Source organism: Gastrolobium bilobum, unplaced genomic scaffold (assembly GCF_033153095.1).
Source record: "Gastrolobium bilobum isolate Gb01-03AN ecotype WA unplaced genomic scaffold, APGP_CSIRO_Gbil_v1 utg22184, whole genome shotgun sequence".
In the NCBI taxonomy this organism is placed as follows: Eukaryota; Viridiplantae; Streptophyta; class Magnoliopsida; order Fabales; family Fabaceae; genus Gastrolobium; species Gastrolobium bilobum.
Genome location: NW_026899915.1, coordinates 29,486 through 47,290, shown reverse-complemented (window position 1 = coordinate 47,290; position 17,805 = coordinate 29,486). Strand labels below are relative to the sequence as shown.

At 35.5% G+C, this 17,805-nt stretch overlaps 2 protein-coding genes across 2 annotated transcripts; one reads left to right on the top strand and one right to left on the bottom strand.

The window, feature by feature from the left end:
- Nucleotides 1-4,417: 4,417 nt before the first annotated feature.
- Nucleotides 4,418-7,531, top strand: LOC133294190 (transmembrane 9 superfamily member 10-like). The gene is made up of 7 exons (XM_061492836.1): nucleotides 4,418-4,543; nucleotides 5,238-5,402; nucleotides 5,495-5,604; nucleotides 5,709-5,817; nucleotides 5,903-6,015; nucleotides 6,121-6,271; nucleotides 6,374-7,531. Exons 1-7 carry the CDS (start codon nucleotides 4,418-4,420, stop codon nucleotides 7,529-7,531), a joined length of 1,932 nt encoding a protein of 643 aa, XP_061348820.1.
- A 927-nt stretch (nucleotides 7,532-8,458) lies between these two features.
- Nucleotides 8,459-17,010, bottom strand: LOC133294189 (probable cyclic nucleotide-gated ion channel 5). The gene is made up of 9 exons (XM_061492835.1): nucleotides 16,815-17,010; nucleotides 16,679-16,724; nucleotides 15,969-16,059; nucleotides 14,411-14,993; nucleotides 13,383-13,595; nucleotides 12,899-13,200; nucleotides 11,664-11,775; nucleotides 10,071-10,307; nucleotides 8,459-9,369 (listed from the first exon to the last, which is right to left on the bottom strand). Exons 3-9 carry the CDS (start codon nucleotides 16,025-16,027, stop codon nucleotides 8,674-8,676), a joined length of 2,202 nt encoding a protein of 733 aa, XP_061348819.1. The 5' UTR covers nucleotides 16,028-16,059; nucleotides 16,679-16,724; nucleotides 16,815-17,010; the 3' UTR covers nucleotides 8,459-8,673.
- Between the last annotated feature and the right edge of the window lie 795 nt (nucleotides 17,011-17,805).

Sequence of the window (17,805 nt, the reverse complement as noted above, 5' to 3'; positions counted from 1 at the left end):
GTTAAGGGCAATTCGGAGGTAAAAAGTGCAGTCACTGAGAATTAAGGGGTATAAATGAGTGTAGGCAAAAGTACCCAAAATATAAAAGTAAAAGTGGAAATATTCCTAGAAAAATATTCCAGACCTTTCGGTATAGTTTAAAAGAGAACGGAGTTGAACAGATAGATGAGCTCATACCCGGTTAAAGTCACTTAACCTTTTATAAGTGACAAAACACCAACCTCATTCACATTTCTTCTTCTCCTACCCGTCGATCAAAACAGAGAGAAAGGAGAGGGAGAGACCATTTCCAAGCTTCAAACCCTAGCTTCCTCATCTCTCAACGAAATTCATCCGTTCCAAAGCCAAAAACATAGAGAATCTTTCCCTCATTGCAAATCCTTGCTTGGTTTTGAGTGGGAAGACTTGTGGAGGGAGATCTCTCCCTCCAAATATTTTGAGTTCCTTGAAGATTTGAGGAGTTTGGGGGCATTTTCATACATGGGAGCTTAGGAGACCTCTATTTCTTGGTTGTGTGACCTATTGTGGTAAGTTTCCACTTCTCCAACCTTGTGTTCATGGAGTTTTCTAGAGGTTGAAGATGATGAATAGTGTTTTTGTGAGTTTTTGAGTTTGAGTTTGATGGAGGCTTAGTACCTTTGTAAATGTTGTTAAAAATGATAAATAAATGGTAGAAATGAGTTTAGATTGTCATTTTAGCATGCTTTGATATTTGAGAAAGTTATGCTTGAAATTAAGGATGTTCTTGAATGGTAAGCCATTGATTGTAGATTTGATTGTGATCCTTGTATTGATAGGATTGAGGCAAGAGAACCAAGTGGAGTGACCAACCCTTGTGGTTATGTTTAATTGAGGAAAGGAAAGCTTTGAGAAAAGTTCAAGAGCAAGGTAAACCTTTGGACCTTGGGGTTGATCCCCTTGATTGTTCCACCATACTCCGTTGAGAAGGAGTGGTTTATGAGGTGTGATATGTAATGATGATAGTAATTGTATGCTCATGCATTGATTCATGCATTGAAAAATATTATGATTGCTTAATGATAATTGACTTATGCTTGATTGTTTAAGAGTAATTGAGGAATGATTAATAGAGGTAGAAATAATGAATTAGGTAATGGTTGAGGATTGTGATTGAGGTTATGATTGATATCATTATGATGAGGATGATTGGTAGGAACTTCCCTTGGAAACAGCCCTACATGGATCTCCATGTGGTAAGAGCCTAAGAGAAACAACCCTATGAGGATTTCTCTTGGAGGTTCCTAGATTGAGGTTAGGGACTTCCCTTGGAAACAGCCCTATATGGATCTCCATGTGGTAAGAGCCTAAGAGAAACAGCCCTTCGTGGATCTCTCTTAGAAGTCCATGTGATGTTAATGAATAAGAATGTGTTAAGATGTTAGGATTATATGTACATCGGAAGTGAACCTTAGGGTGGAGTGATCTCCAAGGACCCTAGGTTTACTGTGATATATTCGTATATCTCACCCTGTGTTGTGGGGCATCATTTCAGGTACTGATAGAGGTGAGGTTGACCGAGGCAAGAAGCATGAGTAGATGGTACCTGAGATATGACATTTTGAGATTCCTTTCATGTAGAAAACCTAAGTATAGGATATTTTGATGCATTAGTTGTATATGAATGCATATAGGACTTAGAAGTTGATCATTGATGTTGTTTAGCCATTGTGCACCATTTTGGGACTCTGATCAATTGTTATTTCTAAGTCTTTGGTATGTAATCCTTTTGAAGAACAATGATGTAATTGTATATTTGAATATGGATGTAATATGAATCATGTCTTTATCCTTTAGATTGTAAAAGGATTGTTGAAGGTAGATGATGGAATGTTGAATTATATTTTATCCTTTGGGATTATATAATGAATTATGAAAATGATGCAACTATTGAAGCATGATATGATGTAAGATTGCCTATTAGGTGTTAAGAGAATGATGAAAAAGGGAGGAAATTCCTCAAGATAGTATATGAAAACAGGGGAGGCATGTTTGGCCCAGCTGGAGAGCGTTTTAGCGCTGAAATGGGCGCTAAAACGCGCTATGTTCGTGAAATGGAGGAAAAGTGTCTGCCCTTGGGCGTTTTAACGTGCTAATGGGTGCCAAAACACTCAAGTGGGCGTTTTAACGCACAAGTTGGGCGCCAAAACGCTCTGGAGACCTGGAGAAGGCAAATTTTTCTGCCTCTGGGCGTTTAAAGGCTCAGTTGGGCGCCAAAACGCTCAATTCGAAAAATCAGCAAAAACTTAGTTTAATAAAACTAGCATAACTCGAGCTACAGAGCTCCGATTTGAGCGCGGTTTGAACCCACTCGAAGCTAACAAAGAGATCTACAACATAGTAGAAGATGAGAACTATATTGGAAGTATTTTATTCATATAATAATAAAAGAGATGAAGACATTTAACAACGCGTGGTCTAATAAAATAAGAATATGATGTTAAGCTTAGTTTATTTTATTCCGCAACGTAATATGGTTATGATCACGTAATTGGATATTTTAAATTCGGCTTTGTTCAAAAAGAAAAATTTATCCGGATTTCTAATTGAACCAATGTGATTATAACTGCGTTTAATATCATAATGCGATGTTAACAAACCGGTTCTAGAACGGGGTGTTACAGATACCGGGTAATCAATGAATTGAAGTAAAAAAAAAAAAATTGAATTATCTTGATAATGCCACATGATGATATCCTATTTCGTTACTTATAATTTTTAGTCAAAGCGTTTTGCGTATCGCAGAAAAAAATAAAATAAAATCCTGGTTTTCATGTTTCAGAATAGATTATTTTGATAAACTTAATTTTTTTAAAGTTTTTTCATAAAAAAATTGATTAAAAGTTATTTATATTCTTCCTTGATGACCGTAAACTAGATTTTATTTGTAAACTGAAAGTGGTTGGTCAACCGTTTTTTCCCTCTATTTGGAATAGACAAATTTATATAATTCATTAATTATTTTTTATTGTGTGAATAAATTATCATAGATTTATATGGAACTCAATCGAACAGAGATGCAGCCACATTTAATTTAATTTAGAGTAAACACGATTTTTAGTCCCTGACAATATCTACGAAGTTCTTTTCAGTCCCTGACAATAAAAAAGGACCAAATTGGTCCCTGAAAGTACAAGAAAAAGGCCACTCTACATATTTGGGAGTTGACATAAGGACTAACATGGCCCTTTTTTTGTAATTTCAGGGACCAATTTGGTCCTTTTTTATTGCCATGGACTAAAAAAGATTTCGTAGATATTAACAAGGACTAAAAAGGATATTTACTCTTTCATTTATAGATTTCGTACTTAACACGTACCTTTGCCAATAGAAAGTACCAACTAGCGCTTACCAAAAAAAAAAAAAAAAGTACCAACTAGCTATTTAACTAATGATTCCTGAATTAATTAATAAAACAAAATAAATAAAGCTGAGTAGAAGGTTTCTTACAAAGTAGGTAATTCGGTTATGCCTTAACTATCATGACCAACTGAAAAACACAACTAAAATAAACAATCCCCACCGCACATCATCGTTCATCATTTTTTTTAGATTAAATTACCTATTAGATCCGTACGTAAATCAATTAGTAAGAAATTATTACAGTGATTTCGAATTCAAGTTTTAATATATAAATATATTATAGGATTTAAAATTTTTAAAATTACTTTAAATAATTTTATCTAATATTCATCGAAATACACACACAAAAATATGTGAGGGTCATATAGAGCCATGTAAAAAATATGGGCTCTAACATATTTTTTTATATATGTTTTGATGAACATTAGATAAAGTTATCTAAAGTAATTTTAGAAACTTCAAACATATATGGATTAGTTGATTAATCTAGGGGGAAAAGTATCTAATATTACTTTAGATAACTTTGTCTAATGTTCATCGAAACGACGTCGTTTTGGGTTGAAAAATTAAAAAATCAGAATGATAAAGACTATTATAACCCTGAAATAAATTAGAATTACAAATACACCATGATTTTCGCCCAAAACGACGTCGTTTCGATGAAGATTAGATAAAGTTATCTAATGTAACTTTAGAAAAAAAACAAACCCATTAATCTATGATCCAGTGAAGAAATTAAAAAAAAAAAATACCATTCATCGTATCATTTATGGGAAATTTAGTCATAGATATCTTTATTTTTAAAAAGTACAAATATAATGTCCAAGACTAATATGAACCGAGTTTTTGGTTTGTTTAAGGATTGCATGTTTTTATTATGTCCAACAACTACAACGTCGTTTTTGTAACGAACAAAGCAAGAAAACTTGATAAAAAAAACTAAAGGGAGGAACAAGAGGAAGAGTGAGAGGAAGAGAAAGTGTAGAGAGAGAAAGTAGGAGAGAAGTGTTCCTTGATCTACGTTGTTCGGAAAACCATGGCTAGAGTGCTTCTCACATGTCACCTATGGCAATGGATCTGCGTGTGTTTTCTGCTTCTTGTCAATGTACACCATGTAACTTGTTTTTACCTTCCTGGTGTTGCACCCGAGGATTTCCACAAGGTCATTCCCTTAACTTACGTTTTGTTTTGTTTTTTCCAACTAGAAAAATGTTTCTGTGTCATTGTTGAATTTGCATGTTCAAGCTTTTTTCATTGAATTTCGGGTCAGATCGATATTGGGTCCTCTTGATTTTCTTGTATATCCCTTTTTTTTTTTGGCTTAGTTGGATTGATTTAGATCTTTGTTTGGTTTTGCAATTTGGGTAATGGTGATTTTGGCTTGTTGGGTAAATTCTATGTGGGTTTGTGAGATCCGAGCATTTTGGTATTCTGGGTGTATGAAATCCTTGTTAATTAACTAGAAGTTAATGCATTCCAGTAGTAGTCATTTTACTTGATCTCTTCTACATTTTTTGCTTTGTTGATTTCCGTTTATTGAGGAACTAAAGAATTTAAATTTGCAACTCATGTGATGAAATTTTGATTGGTACTAAAGGTGATGACATTGTTTATTCATGAATGTTTTACTATAATTCCGCTTTTATCAAGCAATAGAGGGAGTGAGTTATAGGAATGTAGGCATGTATTTTACATTGCAAAAATGTCTACATATTTCATTTTCTAAGGTCAGGTTGACATAATTGACAGTTTACAGATTATTCACTTCATTTAATTAATAGTTGGTTGATCAGAATATATGTTTTTCCTAATCATAATATTAAAATATCTTATCTAATAATGTTCATTGGTGACAGGGGGATCTATTGAGGGTGAAAGTGAACAAACTAACTTCCACCAAAACACAGCTTCCTTACTCATACTATTCACTACCTTATTGTAATCCAGATCAAATTGTTGACAGTGCTGAGAATCTTGGTGAAGTTCTCAGGGGTGACCGCATCGAAAACTCTCCATATGTGGTTGGTTAAATTTTGTGCACATTTTGCAACATTCTTCCTTTCATTTATTATGTTCAATTACAAAAATATTCAAACAAATTTGATTCTTCCAGTTTAAAATGAGAGAACCACAGATGTGCAATGTTGTTTGTCGTCTAACTCTTAATGAAAAAACAGCCAAAGAGTTCAAGGAAAAGATAGAAGATGAATATCGGGTCAACATGTGAGTCACTAATGACCTTAAATTTTACTTACTTATTCTCACTTGTGTCATGCCTTTGTGACAAAAATTTCTATATTTCTATCCTTGCATTCATTTTGTTGCAGGATTTTAGACAATCTTCCTTTGGTTGTTCCCTTAAGACGGCCTGATCACGAATCTTCCTTAGTGTATCTGCATGGATTCCTCATTGGTCTTAAAGGACAGTATGCTGGAGTAAGTGCCAGCTTCATGACCATTTTTTATGTTGTGGTTGGTTAGTTTAAATTTATTTTAACCTTTTGTACACTAATGTTGACAGAACAAGGATGAAAAGTATTTCTTGCACAATCACTTGACATTTGTGGTTAAGTATCATAGAGATCCAGTGACAGAGATGTCAAGGATAGTAGGCTTTGAGGTTAAACCTTTCAGGTTGTCTTATAATTCTTTCCTTGAATATATATATTGGCTTTGTGCTAATTTCTTAATTTTATGGTTAATAATACTTGTAAATTGAAATCATTCCTATGAGTACAGTGTAAAGCATGAATATGAAGGTGAATGGGATGAGAACACCCGTTTAACAACCTGTGATCCTCATGCAAAAAGGATAGTCTCAGGCTCTGAACCTCCTCAAGAGGTTGAACACAAGAACGAAATTATTTTTACCTATGATGTTGAGTTCCAGGTTAGTTCCATGATTCATGTTAATTAACTGAATTACCAAGGTGGAACTGAGAATTGGATTTTGATGTTGATCTTTTTTTCTTATAACTATATAAACATGTAGGAGAGCGATGTGAAGTGGGCATCTCGCTGGGACTCCTATCTTCTAATGGCAGATGACCAGATTCACTGGTTTTCAATTATTAATTCTTTAATGATTGTGCTTTTCCTATCTGGCATGGTGGCTATGATAATGTTGAGAACACTTTACCGTGACATCTCTAAGTATAATCAATTAGAGAGCCAAGAGGAAGCTCAGGAAGAGACAGGGTGGAAACTTGTGCATGGGGATGTTTTCAGGCCTCCTTTAAACTCAGATTTACTGTGTGTTTATGTTGGAACAGGTGTTCAGTTTTTTGGAATGATTCTTGTGACCATGATCTTTGCTGCACTTGGATTTCTGTCTCCCTCAAATAGAGGGGGGTTGATGACAGCCATGCTCTTACTCTGGGCCCTCATGGGACTATGTGCTGGATATTCTTCAGCGCGTCTTTATAAGATGTTCAAAGGAACAGAATGGAAGAAAATAACTCTCAAAACGGCTTTTATGTTTCCTGCAACTGCTTTTTCAATATTCTTTGTCCTAAATGCTCTAATTTGGGGCGAAAGGTCTTCTGGGGCTGTGCCATTTGGTACAATGTTTGCTCTTGTTTTCTTATGGTTTGGCATCTCAGTTCCACTTGTATTTGTTGGTGGTCACATAGGTTTTAAGAAGCCAGTGATTGAGGATCCTGTAAAGACAAACAAGATTGCTAGGCAGATCCCAGAGCAGGCTTGGTATATGAACACAGTCTTTTCTGTATTAGTAGGAGGCATACTCCCCTTTGGTGCTGTCTTCATTGAGCTTTTCTTCATTCTCACATCTATCTGGTTACATCAGTTCTATTATATATTTGGTTTCCTATTCATTGTGTTCCTCATCCTCATTGTTACTTGTGCTGAGATCACAATAGTTCTCTGCTACTTCCAGCTTTGTAGTGAGGACTACCTTTGGTGGTGGAGATCATATCTGACTTCAGGTTCCTCCGCACTCTACCTTTTCCTATATGCTGCATTTTACTTCTTCACAAAGCTTGAGATCACAAAACCAGTATCTGGAGTCTTGTATTTCGGGTACATGCTGCTTCTTTCATATGGTTTCTTCGTGGTGACTGGTACAATTGGTTTCTATGCATGCTTCTGGTTCACAAGGCTAATCTACTCCTCAGTGAAAATTGACTGATCCATGGCATGTGAAGGAAGTAGCTGGATTCTTATATCATTTCAAGAAGCTTATGTTTTTTGGTTCCCGCTTTAAATTTAAACATCAGAAATTCTTAGTCTCCTCAGTATAGGTTGTTTTGCAGTTCTGATTTTGTTTAAATATATTTTCCAAGTATCATATTTTGTATCTTAATATTCTCATTGTTTAATAGGATACATTCATGAGGACCATTATCTTACTGTCCTCAATGCTTATCTTGGAGAGAAAAAGGAATTACTGTTGGTGGTAAATGTACACCTTCATATATATCTCGGGAAATAAAATCAGTTCCTTTTGTAGTGAGGGAAAATGTGCTATGAGTCTTGCCATAACTTACTTGAAATTTTCTTTTTATTGAAACGGAGCATGGTTTCATGTGCATATGCATAGCGCTTGTTAGAAAAGTGAAATCAAAGATGCGGTTAGAAATTAAGTTGGGCAATGTAATAGAGTGGCGTCTTACTGATTTTGACTCCAGTTTTTACTTTGCTGTAGATAAAATTCCCAGGCAAACACATTTGCCAAATCGGTGACAGAAATGACACTGCAATGTTTCTGTTTGGATAATTGTCAGCAAAGTATTAGCGCTGCGTAATGCAAGCTATCAGTGAAGTGCAGAAGCCTCGACACATAATAGCCAATATACATGCTAACTTAACTACTGAAGAATGCATTAATGCACGCAAAAGGATATGGCGATGCTGGAAGATGAAAGCAAACAAACACTAAAAATGCAGCTTAATATTGCAAATTTTAGCCAGTACCTAAATTAAAATAGGCTTAGGTTGTCTTTCATCTTGGACATTGGTTGTCGATTAATACGGAAGTGAAAACATGTTTGACCATTACGTGGCATGTCCTATAATTGCCCAATTAAAGTGTTGAACTACGCTAAAAGTCGTTCGAATCATTAAAAATCCAAAAGCATTTTAGTCTCACTTCCATTACATATCTGCCAACCAATGTCCACAACAATTTATAAGACTGTGAACAGTGCATTGCATTCTCTCTGGCAGAATTCTTGATTTACAAGGAACCAGAAGCATAGTACAACTCAAAGTTCAATCAAAATAGGTATCAATGAAATCACGCATTTTAAAAGAGTAGTTACAAATGAAAATTTAATCTGCATCATCTGCTGCAGTAAAGTCAGGCTCTGGAGGTTTCTGCAATTTCATTAACTCCCTCGCACTTTTAGCATTCCGATTACGATGTACACCACGAAGAGCATTAGCGGCAAACCTAGATGCCAAGAAGGTAGCACCAAGGCTGTATGAACTGCCACTGGCATTGCTGCGAGCTCTTTCCGAGTCATCATGTTCCTCCTTTCGACGAAGCTCCATATTTTTCCGTTTGGAATACCGTCGCCATGCTGCTTGAATAAAGCATGCAGCCCAAGTCCTCCATTGTTGGGAATAAAAGCGGAACGTGTGCTGAACCTGTCTACTGTGAAGGCGCCTGAACTGACTGGCAACAAATTTTAACTCTTCAGCAGTTAAGGCAAAAGTCTCAACCTCGGTTAATGCCCTAACTGTACGAGTAGAAGATGGGAGGTTAGAGCCAGATTTGGGATCCAGTGCCCAGGTTAAAAGCTCCTCTCCACAGAAGTCAGCCTCTTTTAAAAAACCGCGATTAAAAAATCCACTCCTACCACCATCTGTGGTAACACTTTCGAGGCGACCACGAATGATGAAAAGCATCTCATCAACTGGATCTCCTTCCCGGACAATGTAAGTACTTTCCGTAAATAAACATGGCTTCAGTCTCTCACAAATGGCATCAAGCAATCTCTCATCCATATTCTCAAATAGTGGAACCTACAAATCCAAGAAATGCAGTTAATAAATTGACAAATTCAGATGCTCAGCACCAATTTGGCGAGTTAATCTAAGAGAGAAGTCTGAAGGATATCAGAGGGCATTGCATGATTAGAGCCTAAGAGATTCTGAAAAGCACATAATAAGAGCGAGAAACCTATTATTACTCCGGAAAAATGAAATAAGATAAAGGATGCTATCAAGATAACAAAAGCATCCAAAACAACACTATCAATGACTCCCTTTTAGGCACAAGTCCTAGTCAAAGAACTTGAGCATTGAGGAATGACTTCAATTTTTTCATCTGATTAAGAGTTTATTGGGAGGAAAAAAAAGGTACCGCTGGCTTAAGAAAATGTTTGTTAGCAAAAACTTTAAATAGTTTAATAATAACAATTTTGTAGTAGTTCCCTTCCATGTAAGACCCAAGAAAAGATCATGAACTGTTCCATGACAAGTGCAACAGAGAAAGTACCAAACAGTTAATTCATGCAAAAGGACCACTAACCACAACTCGATGTGGTTAGGTAGTTGTAACACAATAAACACAAAACATGGAAGTAACTGACAGTATATTAATTCTTTTATGTATAACTCTATTGGTCCTCTTCTTTGTCAGGAAAAATTTCAGGCCCTTTTCAGTTACATATTTAAAGGGCCTTTTTGGTGCTTTGCTAAATTTCAAGTGTTTGACAGCATACCCTTCTCACTAAAGCAAGACAGAGGTGTCGCTTAATGTCTCTTTGAAGATCCTTTGGTAGACTCTGAACCAAACTATCTTCATCTACTCCGCGTGTTGCCAACCACTTATATTGATCATAACGTCTCACACGCTCTCTAAGCTCTTGTGGGAGTAAGCGATGATGCATCCACTGTTCTGAATCACGCCTTTTGACTCTCATTTCCTCAAGCCTAATGGTGAGAGACTGCAGATATGTCTGTAATCACATGAAAAGAATGAAAACTCAGTGTCAGTTACAAACAATCTACTTTTCATGCTTTGGTGAACATAAACCTTGAAAGCTATTACATAGCCACTCTATGACAAGGAGAAACAACATTTAGAAAACAAATAACATCCACTGCTCTCTCCTCAGTATCTGTATGCACATGTGAATGTGTATTTGCTGAGACTCCATGCAAAACTGTCTTAGAACTTTCTTAGCATGAATATTTCATCAGTTCTGAAAAAGGATACTGATACGAACTTTGGGAGAACCTCACCCCAAAAGCTAGCTCAAGAGGTAGGAAAGCTCAAAGTCCATATAAACCCCACATTAGTCACCCATATAACCAATGTGGGACTCAAGTCCTATACCTTGCAATTAGATCATAAGATTCCACCACGCTCCGCAGCCACGCGGGCTAGCTTTGCGCTAGCCTTTTACTAGCTGTGGACGAAAACTGCAATGCAGGCGACACCACCCGCGCCGCTCGATTGCAACTGAGAGACATAGTGGAAGACTCTGATACCAATTGATACGAATTTTGAGAGAACATCACCCCAAAAGCTATCTTAAGAGGTAGGAGAGCCCAAAGTCCACATAAACCCCACATTAGTCACCTATATAACCAATATGGGACTCAAGTCTCGTACCTTGCAATTAGATCATAACAAACACAAAGAAGATCTAGCAATAATAGCATTCATCTGAAAACTATACATGCTTTAGCCAATGAAAAAAAGATCAGAGGCAGCACATCAACCTTTCCTCAATGCAAAATATATAAGAACATGTCACCTCCGAGGCTAGCTACATCAATCTAACACCTTTTACTGTCATTAAACCCACTAAACTACCATCCATATTCTTTTTTCTTTTTTTGATTCAAAAAAAAAATAAAAATTATTAAGGAGGAAAAGAATAGTACAAAGGAAAAGGATATGACATCCTCTCAAGAAAACAAAAAAAAAAGTGAGAAACTAGAACCTAGGGAATTGAATAATGTAACAAAGCATGCCAATCTCTCAGCACATCTGACAAAGAAACACCTCTTAAAATATCATAGGCAGAACACCAAAGGTTAAGCTAGAGAAATAACATTATCCCAAATGAAATCTAGATTCTAGAATCAAACAAGTTCCCTTCAAAATTCTAGCATTCCTGTCCAGCCAATTAACATTAGAGAACCACAAAGACTGAGCACTCCCAAATAATATTAGCTTCTTTATGTGAGCCAAAACCTCTGAAATTAAGAGAAACTGATGCAATTCCATAGGACAGACCCAATACTCTCCAAAAGACATAATAGCATCCATATTCTTATTAACTAACTGATTTTAAGTATTATACCTGCATGTTACCGATCAGAAGTGCAAACAGGATAAGCCCAGCTATGGCTAGTGCTATTGAAAAGATAACCTCCCCGGTGTAGGTGCTAGTTGAAAGCCCCTGGCCAAGTGTACTGCAATAAAATAAACGAATCACCAGTAAGTATGGATGTGTGAACAATTTTAATAATCTATGAAATGGAAAAGATACAAAGATAAGGACAACGTATAAAGATTTTCCTAATGGAGAGTGGTTTAATAATCTATGAAAAGATGCATGGGTAGTTTTATGAAATGGAAAAGAATATCAAACATGGGAACAAATAATATCATCCATAATAAATCATTGAAAATATAAAGCACATAATTTGGGTGAATCCCTACTGTTTAAAAGTAGCCTCTCGGAAAAAAACAAACTATTCAAGCAATTATTTATCTTAAAAGTTAGGTCAGAGAATGTTTGCAAGTTGAACTGATACTATGGATATACAATGATAAATTCAAGGATTGGGAACCAATCCGTCTTTACTGACTATGTAAAAATTGCATATAGAAACAAATCTTGAAACATGCACAAAAATGTACGAGATAGAACTTAACAACTTTAAAAAGTGTTCTGTGATGACATACACAGTTGGTATGGTCAGTAAATTTTAAAACTTTGAAATTATAGATTCAAGGGAAGAACAAGGTCCTCTGCAAGTCAAACTCCATAAAATCTAATGGGTGGTCAGCGTTCTTCAAAAATCAGTTCCATTGATTGTATCTAATGATTAGATTTTGTAACGTACCTTAAGAAAGGCTTCTCTTACAGAACTAGCATAATTATGCTCCAAAACAGTTTTTATTTTTTATTTTTTTTGTGAGGGGTTGTCTATTTATCGAAAACCAAAAATTTATTAGAGAGAAGATAGGAATAATACAAATTAAGGGGAGGATAAGATATTCTCCAAAACAACCGTCTTACGTTGAACACATGATAATACGATAAAAAGGCAAAAGATAATTAGATTATGAGAGATTTTGGAATCTGATAGACATGAAATAACATACAGTCAAAATAAAAGAATTCACCACTGTGTGTAATTCAATAAACAATATCAAAGTATTCTTCTACCTTGCTGTGTTTTTTTCATCTCTCTCTCTCACCCTCCCTCCCCCCTTCCCTTCTTTCCCTCTCTCTGAAAACTCAAAACTGTTTTTGGATTCATAACATAATGGATGATGAAAATCTCCATAGGAAACAAAATTAATTACCTCAAATTCTGGAGCCCCCACCATAAACAGTAACAGTACTTGGAGACGAACTTCTTAGATGAAACAATACCAGATGTCAAGGCTTGTGAGAAAATTCCATAATCAAAAGGTGGATTATCACCATCTGCAGAGCACTGCGACGTAAGAATATCTTCACTTTTATTCTGCCATGTACTATAACCTTCCATGTATTGGTTGCCACAATACAAGAACTTTTTATTGTACCCATTGTCACTACAAGCCTTCTGCCAGCAAAAGTCATTGCGTTGAACAGCTAACAAGTACCAAAAAGACCCAACTATCTGCAAAGAATCATTGATGGAAAAAGACGCAAAATAAATGACCGACAATGTTGATGCACCATAAAGCTAGATAGCAAGAATAATAGTATAACAAGAAGTGGGAGTGTATAATAACTCAAATAGAACAAGGCAGGGAAGACTAACATAATTAAACAAAATGTAAAAAATAAAACAAAACTTACATGACTGGCAAGCATGAATAATAGCAAATAATATGCAGCACCTGCCCAAGCAGTTTCAGCTAAGACACCAGCTGTTCTCTTAAGTTCGGAAGTCAAGGGTACCATCCGTAGAAATCTAGGAATGTACTGAAGCAAGATAATGAACAGCAAGGCCTGCTTTGTTGCTAGTACATCTGAACCTTTTGACCTCTGAAGAAATCTCCAAACCACGATCTGAATACGAGAACAGAGAAGGGGCAAAAAAATAAAACAAAGGAAAAAAAAGAATTGAGTAAATGTATACTCCATAAAATTGCAGTTGCAATAAAGACACTTACTATTGATAAAATAACACAATTACATATTGTCAGTTCACAAAGGAATGATAGCTATAAGGGAACATTAATTAGGCAATTATTATATTAACAACAAAAGGTATTATTTAACATTAAAGACAGGGTCACATTCACACAAAAGTTAACAAAATGAGTCATCTTCAGGCAAAAGGATAGATAATTTAGATGAAAAGACGATGCTGACTTTAAGGGAACACAATTTGGTAAAGCATGAACTCCTGATGAGAGAAAAAAGAGAATAAAATCATTTTCAAAGTATGCATGACAGGCATTACGCATGTTAGTTCCTTGGGGCAGCGATATGGTCTTAATCATGTAGTATACATCTCAATATACTCAATGATATTTTTAATAAACAAATTTGTTAGAAATCAAGTATATCTTATTTGTGCCTTGGTCTTAATCTCTACTTTTATTATACTCTCTATATTCTCTCTACTACATATTTTCCTTCATCACCCAGCCCCCAAAAGAAGAACCAAACTAACAAAGCCCTCCAGAAAGTATCCACAAATGGAAACCCCAAATCAACCCTTGATTTGAAGACAAAAGAAGCAAGATGCAAATAGCAGCCAAGATAGGCTGGCAATCCAAAGTGAAAGATGACAGAGTTGTAAACGCAGTGCTGTTACAAAAGAATCATATAATCAAAGCATTAAAAGAGATTAATCAAGTTAACACAATCTTCTTGACCTGTGGTAAGGGTAACACTGATAGGAAATCAATGATGAAATACCGCCGTAAGTATCGTTTGGCTATCTGTGCTGGATCTATCACAAGCTCACCCCGTCCAAAAACACGAGATGATGGAGCAATATAAGCAGTACGAAATTGAAGAGCCATGTGTATAAGATAGAACACATCGATAACTGTCCTCACAGTGGTAACTATAATTGCCAACTTTCGGTCTATTCCAAGACAGAGTAATGAATCATTGATGACAGGTAGATAAAAAAACAGTGGATCCACAGACACAGCCAAAATGCAGGAGATGACAAAAAGCTTATTCCACAAGAGCAAAAATTCATCTTGAGGGTCAAATATCTTCTTTTCTGAAACTTGAAGATCTTCCGGGAACACTGCGCTAGATACCCCAAATCCAAGTGACCGACCAATTGACTTCAGTCCTTCAGATCCGTTTCTCATTCCTCTTTTAAAAGACCTAGAGGTTGTGCAGCTTCTGTGGCCCCCTTGACTTAATTTATCAATACTAAATCCAGATGTTCTAACTCCAGCATTAGAAGATGATGATAGTCTAGAATCCATGTCATCCAACCTAGAAATAAATGAAAAGAGGCCGAAGAAAAGATGATATCATATTCCATTGTTCCTTTTATACTGTAGACAAAGATTGCATATTCATAAAACCAAACTAGATCAGAGGCATGGAGAAGCAATGAGGGAATCTTTATCAAATATCATATAACCTACATCCACAATATATATGTAGAGCATCTTACAGTTTATAATATTGCTCGTAAGAAACTAGTAATTGAAAGATTTAAGTGCATAGCCATCCTGGAAATTACCAAAATAGCATGTTTCCTACTTCTAACAGTATTACAAATGAGTGGCACAGCAAATGATCAATTGGTTGTATATCCTGCCACACTATTCGCTAATGCTGCAAGTGTATACCATACATATTAGGATATTAGCATAACTTATCTTTGCCACCCTGCTGTATTTGTCTTACTGAATTTCTTCTTTTCCAAAAATTAATTAATTAACTAAATCTTTGCCATTTTAATGATTGATAGAATCACAAATCAAAATTCATTGCAATAAACACCAAGCTCTAAGATTATTATATAAATTATTTATTTTGATGATGTCAACCACAAGTTCATATAATGATACAAATTAATACTAAAGTCGAAGGGAGTATTTAAAAAAAGCAATACTTATTAAGTAAACAACCACTAGCAATAGTCATATTCGATGAATCTGAATTCCATGTAAAATCTAAAGATGGTTATTAATTGTCAATTTCTTCAAAACAAGATTGTGATTAAAAAAGACAAAAAAAAAAATAGCAATTACACATGAAAACTGCAGTATGCATATGAAAAGCAATACCTATGATCAATTACAGTAATGAATGCTCCATGACCATGTTTGATGAATGTATTGAGAAGTGAGAAAACGTGGGCAACGTGCATACATATAAATATTGCTAACTCTCTTCTCCTTACTCTCTTCTCCTCCCTATCTCTTCAAGAGTAACCGTGCAATGAACTATATTGCATACCTCACAAACTTTTCCCGCTGGCCATCCACGTATTGCGACTTGTAACCACAGTCAAACATCTTTCAAACGGCAATCATATATAACACACAACCTGCAGCCAAACAAAACAAGTTCAGAACAATCACCAATAACATTAACATTAGCATCTTCACTATAATAAGCCTCATGCTAGAAGCCAGTGCAATTTCCAACTCAAATCTGGAAAAATTTAGAATTTAAAGACACATCATACACATTTAGAAACACAAGTTCATGTTAACTCTCTCTTGAGATGTTACAACTTAAACAGAGATCTACTCCATAATGCGCAGAATGATTACACCAGCATGGTATTTTTGCATCTTCTAAACCTAAAACAAATTGCTTTTTATTCTCACAGTTCCCTTATACGATCTCGATGAGGTAACATATAAATCTCATACTCTCATAGTAACGCCTCCATTCTCTTTTTGGAGCAACAAAATCATCACCAACTCTTCAACCACACCTAATTTCATGGTTCATAAGCTCATCAAAGTCAAAATCAATACCTTGAAACAACAACATCCAGTAAATCGGGTAAATATAAGTTCATCCTTAAACCCTAACTGATTAATTCGGCAGAAAAAAATAAAAAATAAAATAAAAAATAAAAAAAAAACACTGATTTTCGTTGTTTTCCACACTCGCGTACACACATTATTAACTGTTGCTCAGAGTTGAAGTTCAACCTCAATTCCCGATGGCACTGGCGGCATCAATATCCAAATTAGAGCACTGCAAATTCAAGAGAAACACAAGTGAATCTAGATTCTAACACTTGTTGCGTTGGAATGGAAAAGAAAGCGCAACAAAAATGAAACGGACCTTGATAGAAAAAGTGGAACGATATAGATTGCACCGGAAGAGAAAGTAGAATAATCGGAACTAATAGTTAAAAAAGAAGAATAAAATGGAGAGAGCATAAGAAATAGAGAGAAGAGGTCAACAACGACTACAAAAGGTGGCTGCCTCCACGTTACTGCTACTGCTTCATTCTATTCGACCACGCACGCATCCATCCACCTACAACCACAATTTCAGCCATTCACCATTATTTTGTTCTAAATCAAACAAATAAATTTTGTGCATTTTTTTTTTTTTTTTACCATCTTACTCAGTAGTCACTCATATCTTTTTATAATTTCTGTTAATTGGGAGTATATCTTTGCTATTATCGGAGTAGTATATATTTATTTACTAAAAATAAAAATAAAAAATGTAAGAGTTAGGTAAAAATAATCATACAACTGATACAAGGGTGGTAAAACTAAAAATATATACTGAATCTTATTGGGGCATATAATCAAATATTATTGGGGGCATATATATAATCAACAACGACGCCGTTTTAAAGTATTAATAAAGAAATAAGACGTGCATGGTTCAACTCAGTGCTGTACGCAACAAATTCTCTTCACCGTCATTCACGGACTCCCAACTTATTATATTTAAAACGAAACCAACGGAAATAAATTAAAAAAAAGAACAAAAATGTTCTGGAACCCACAAATTGGTGCTTTAATGATGATTTATAATTGGATTTGGTATTTGTTATTTTAAATAATATAAATTATGTTATTTAAAAAGAGAGATAGACACAATAAATTATTGTTGTGAAAACCGAACCGGACCGGCCGGGTCGACCCGGAACCGGGTGAACCGGTCATCTGACCGGTCCGGTTATCACATTGGATCGGTCAAGTAACAGACCCGATACGACTCGGTGCGACCCGGTCGATTTTGGTGAAAAACCGGTGACCCGGCCCGGGTTTTAAAAAAAAAAGATATTTCAAAAAAAAAAATTCCAAAAAAAATA

Bases quoted from the DNA above. Each gene is read 5' to 3' on its own strand.
- LOC133294190 (XM_061492836.1), top strand. From the start codon at position 4,418: ATGGCTAGAGTGCTTCTCACATGTCACCTATGGCAATGGATCTGCGTG. The intron at 5,403-5,494 runs GTTGGTTAAATT...TGATTCTTCCAG, and splicing joins TCGAAAACTCTCCATATGTG to TTTAAAATGAGAGAACCACA. The intron at 5,818-5,902 runs GTAAGTGCCAGC...TAATGTTGACAG, and splicing joins TTAAAGGACAGTATGCTGGA to AACAAGGATGAAAAGTATTT.
- LOC133294189 (XM_061492835.1), bottom strand. From the start codon at position 16,027: ATGTTTGACTGTGGTTACAAGTCGCAATACGTGGATGGCCAGCGGGAA. The intron at 13,201-13,382 runs GTAAGTTTTGTT...GATTCTTTGCAG, and splicing joins TATTCATGCTTGCCAGTCAT to ATAGTTGGGTCTTTTTGGTA. The intron at 9,370-10,070 runs GTATGCTGTCAA...TTGGATTTGTAG, and splicing joins GTCTTGCTTTAGTGAGAAGG to GTTCCACTATTTGAGAATAT.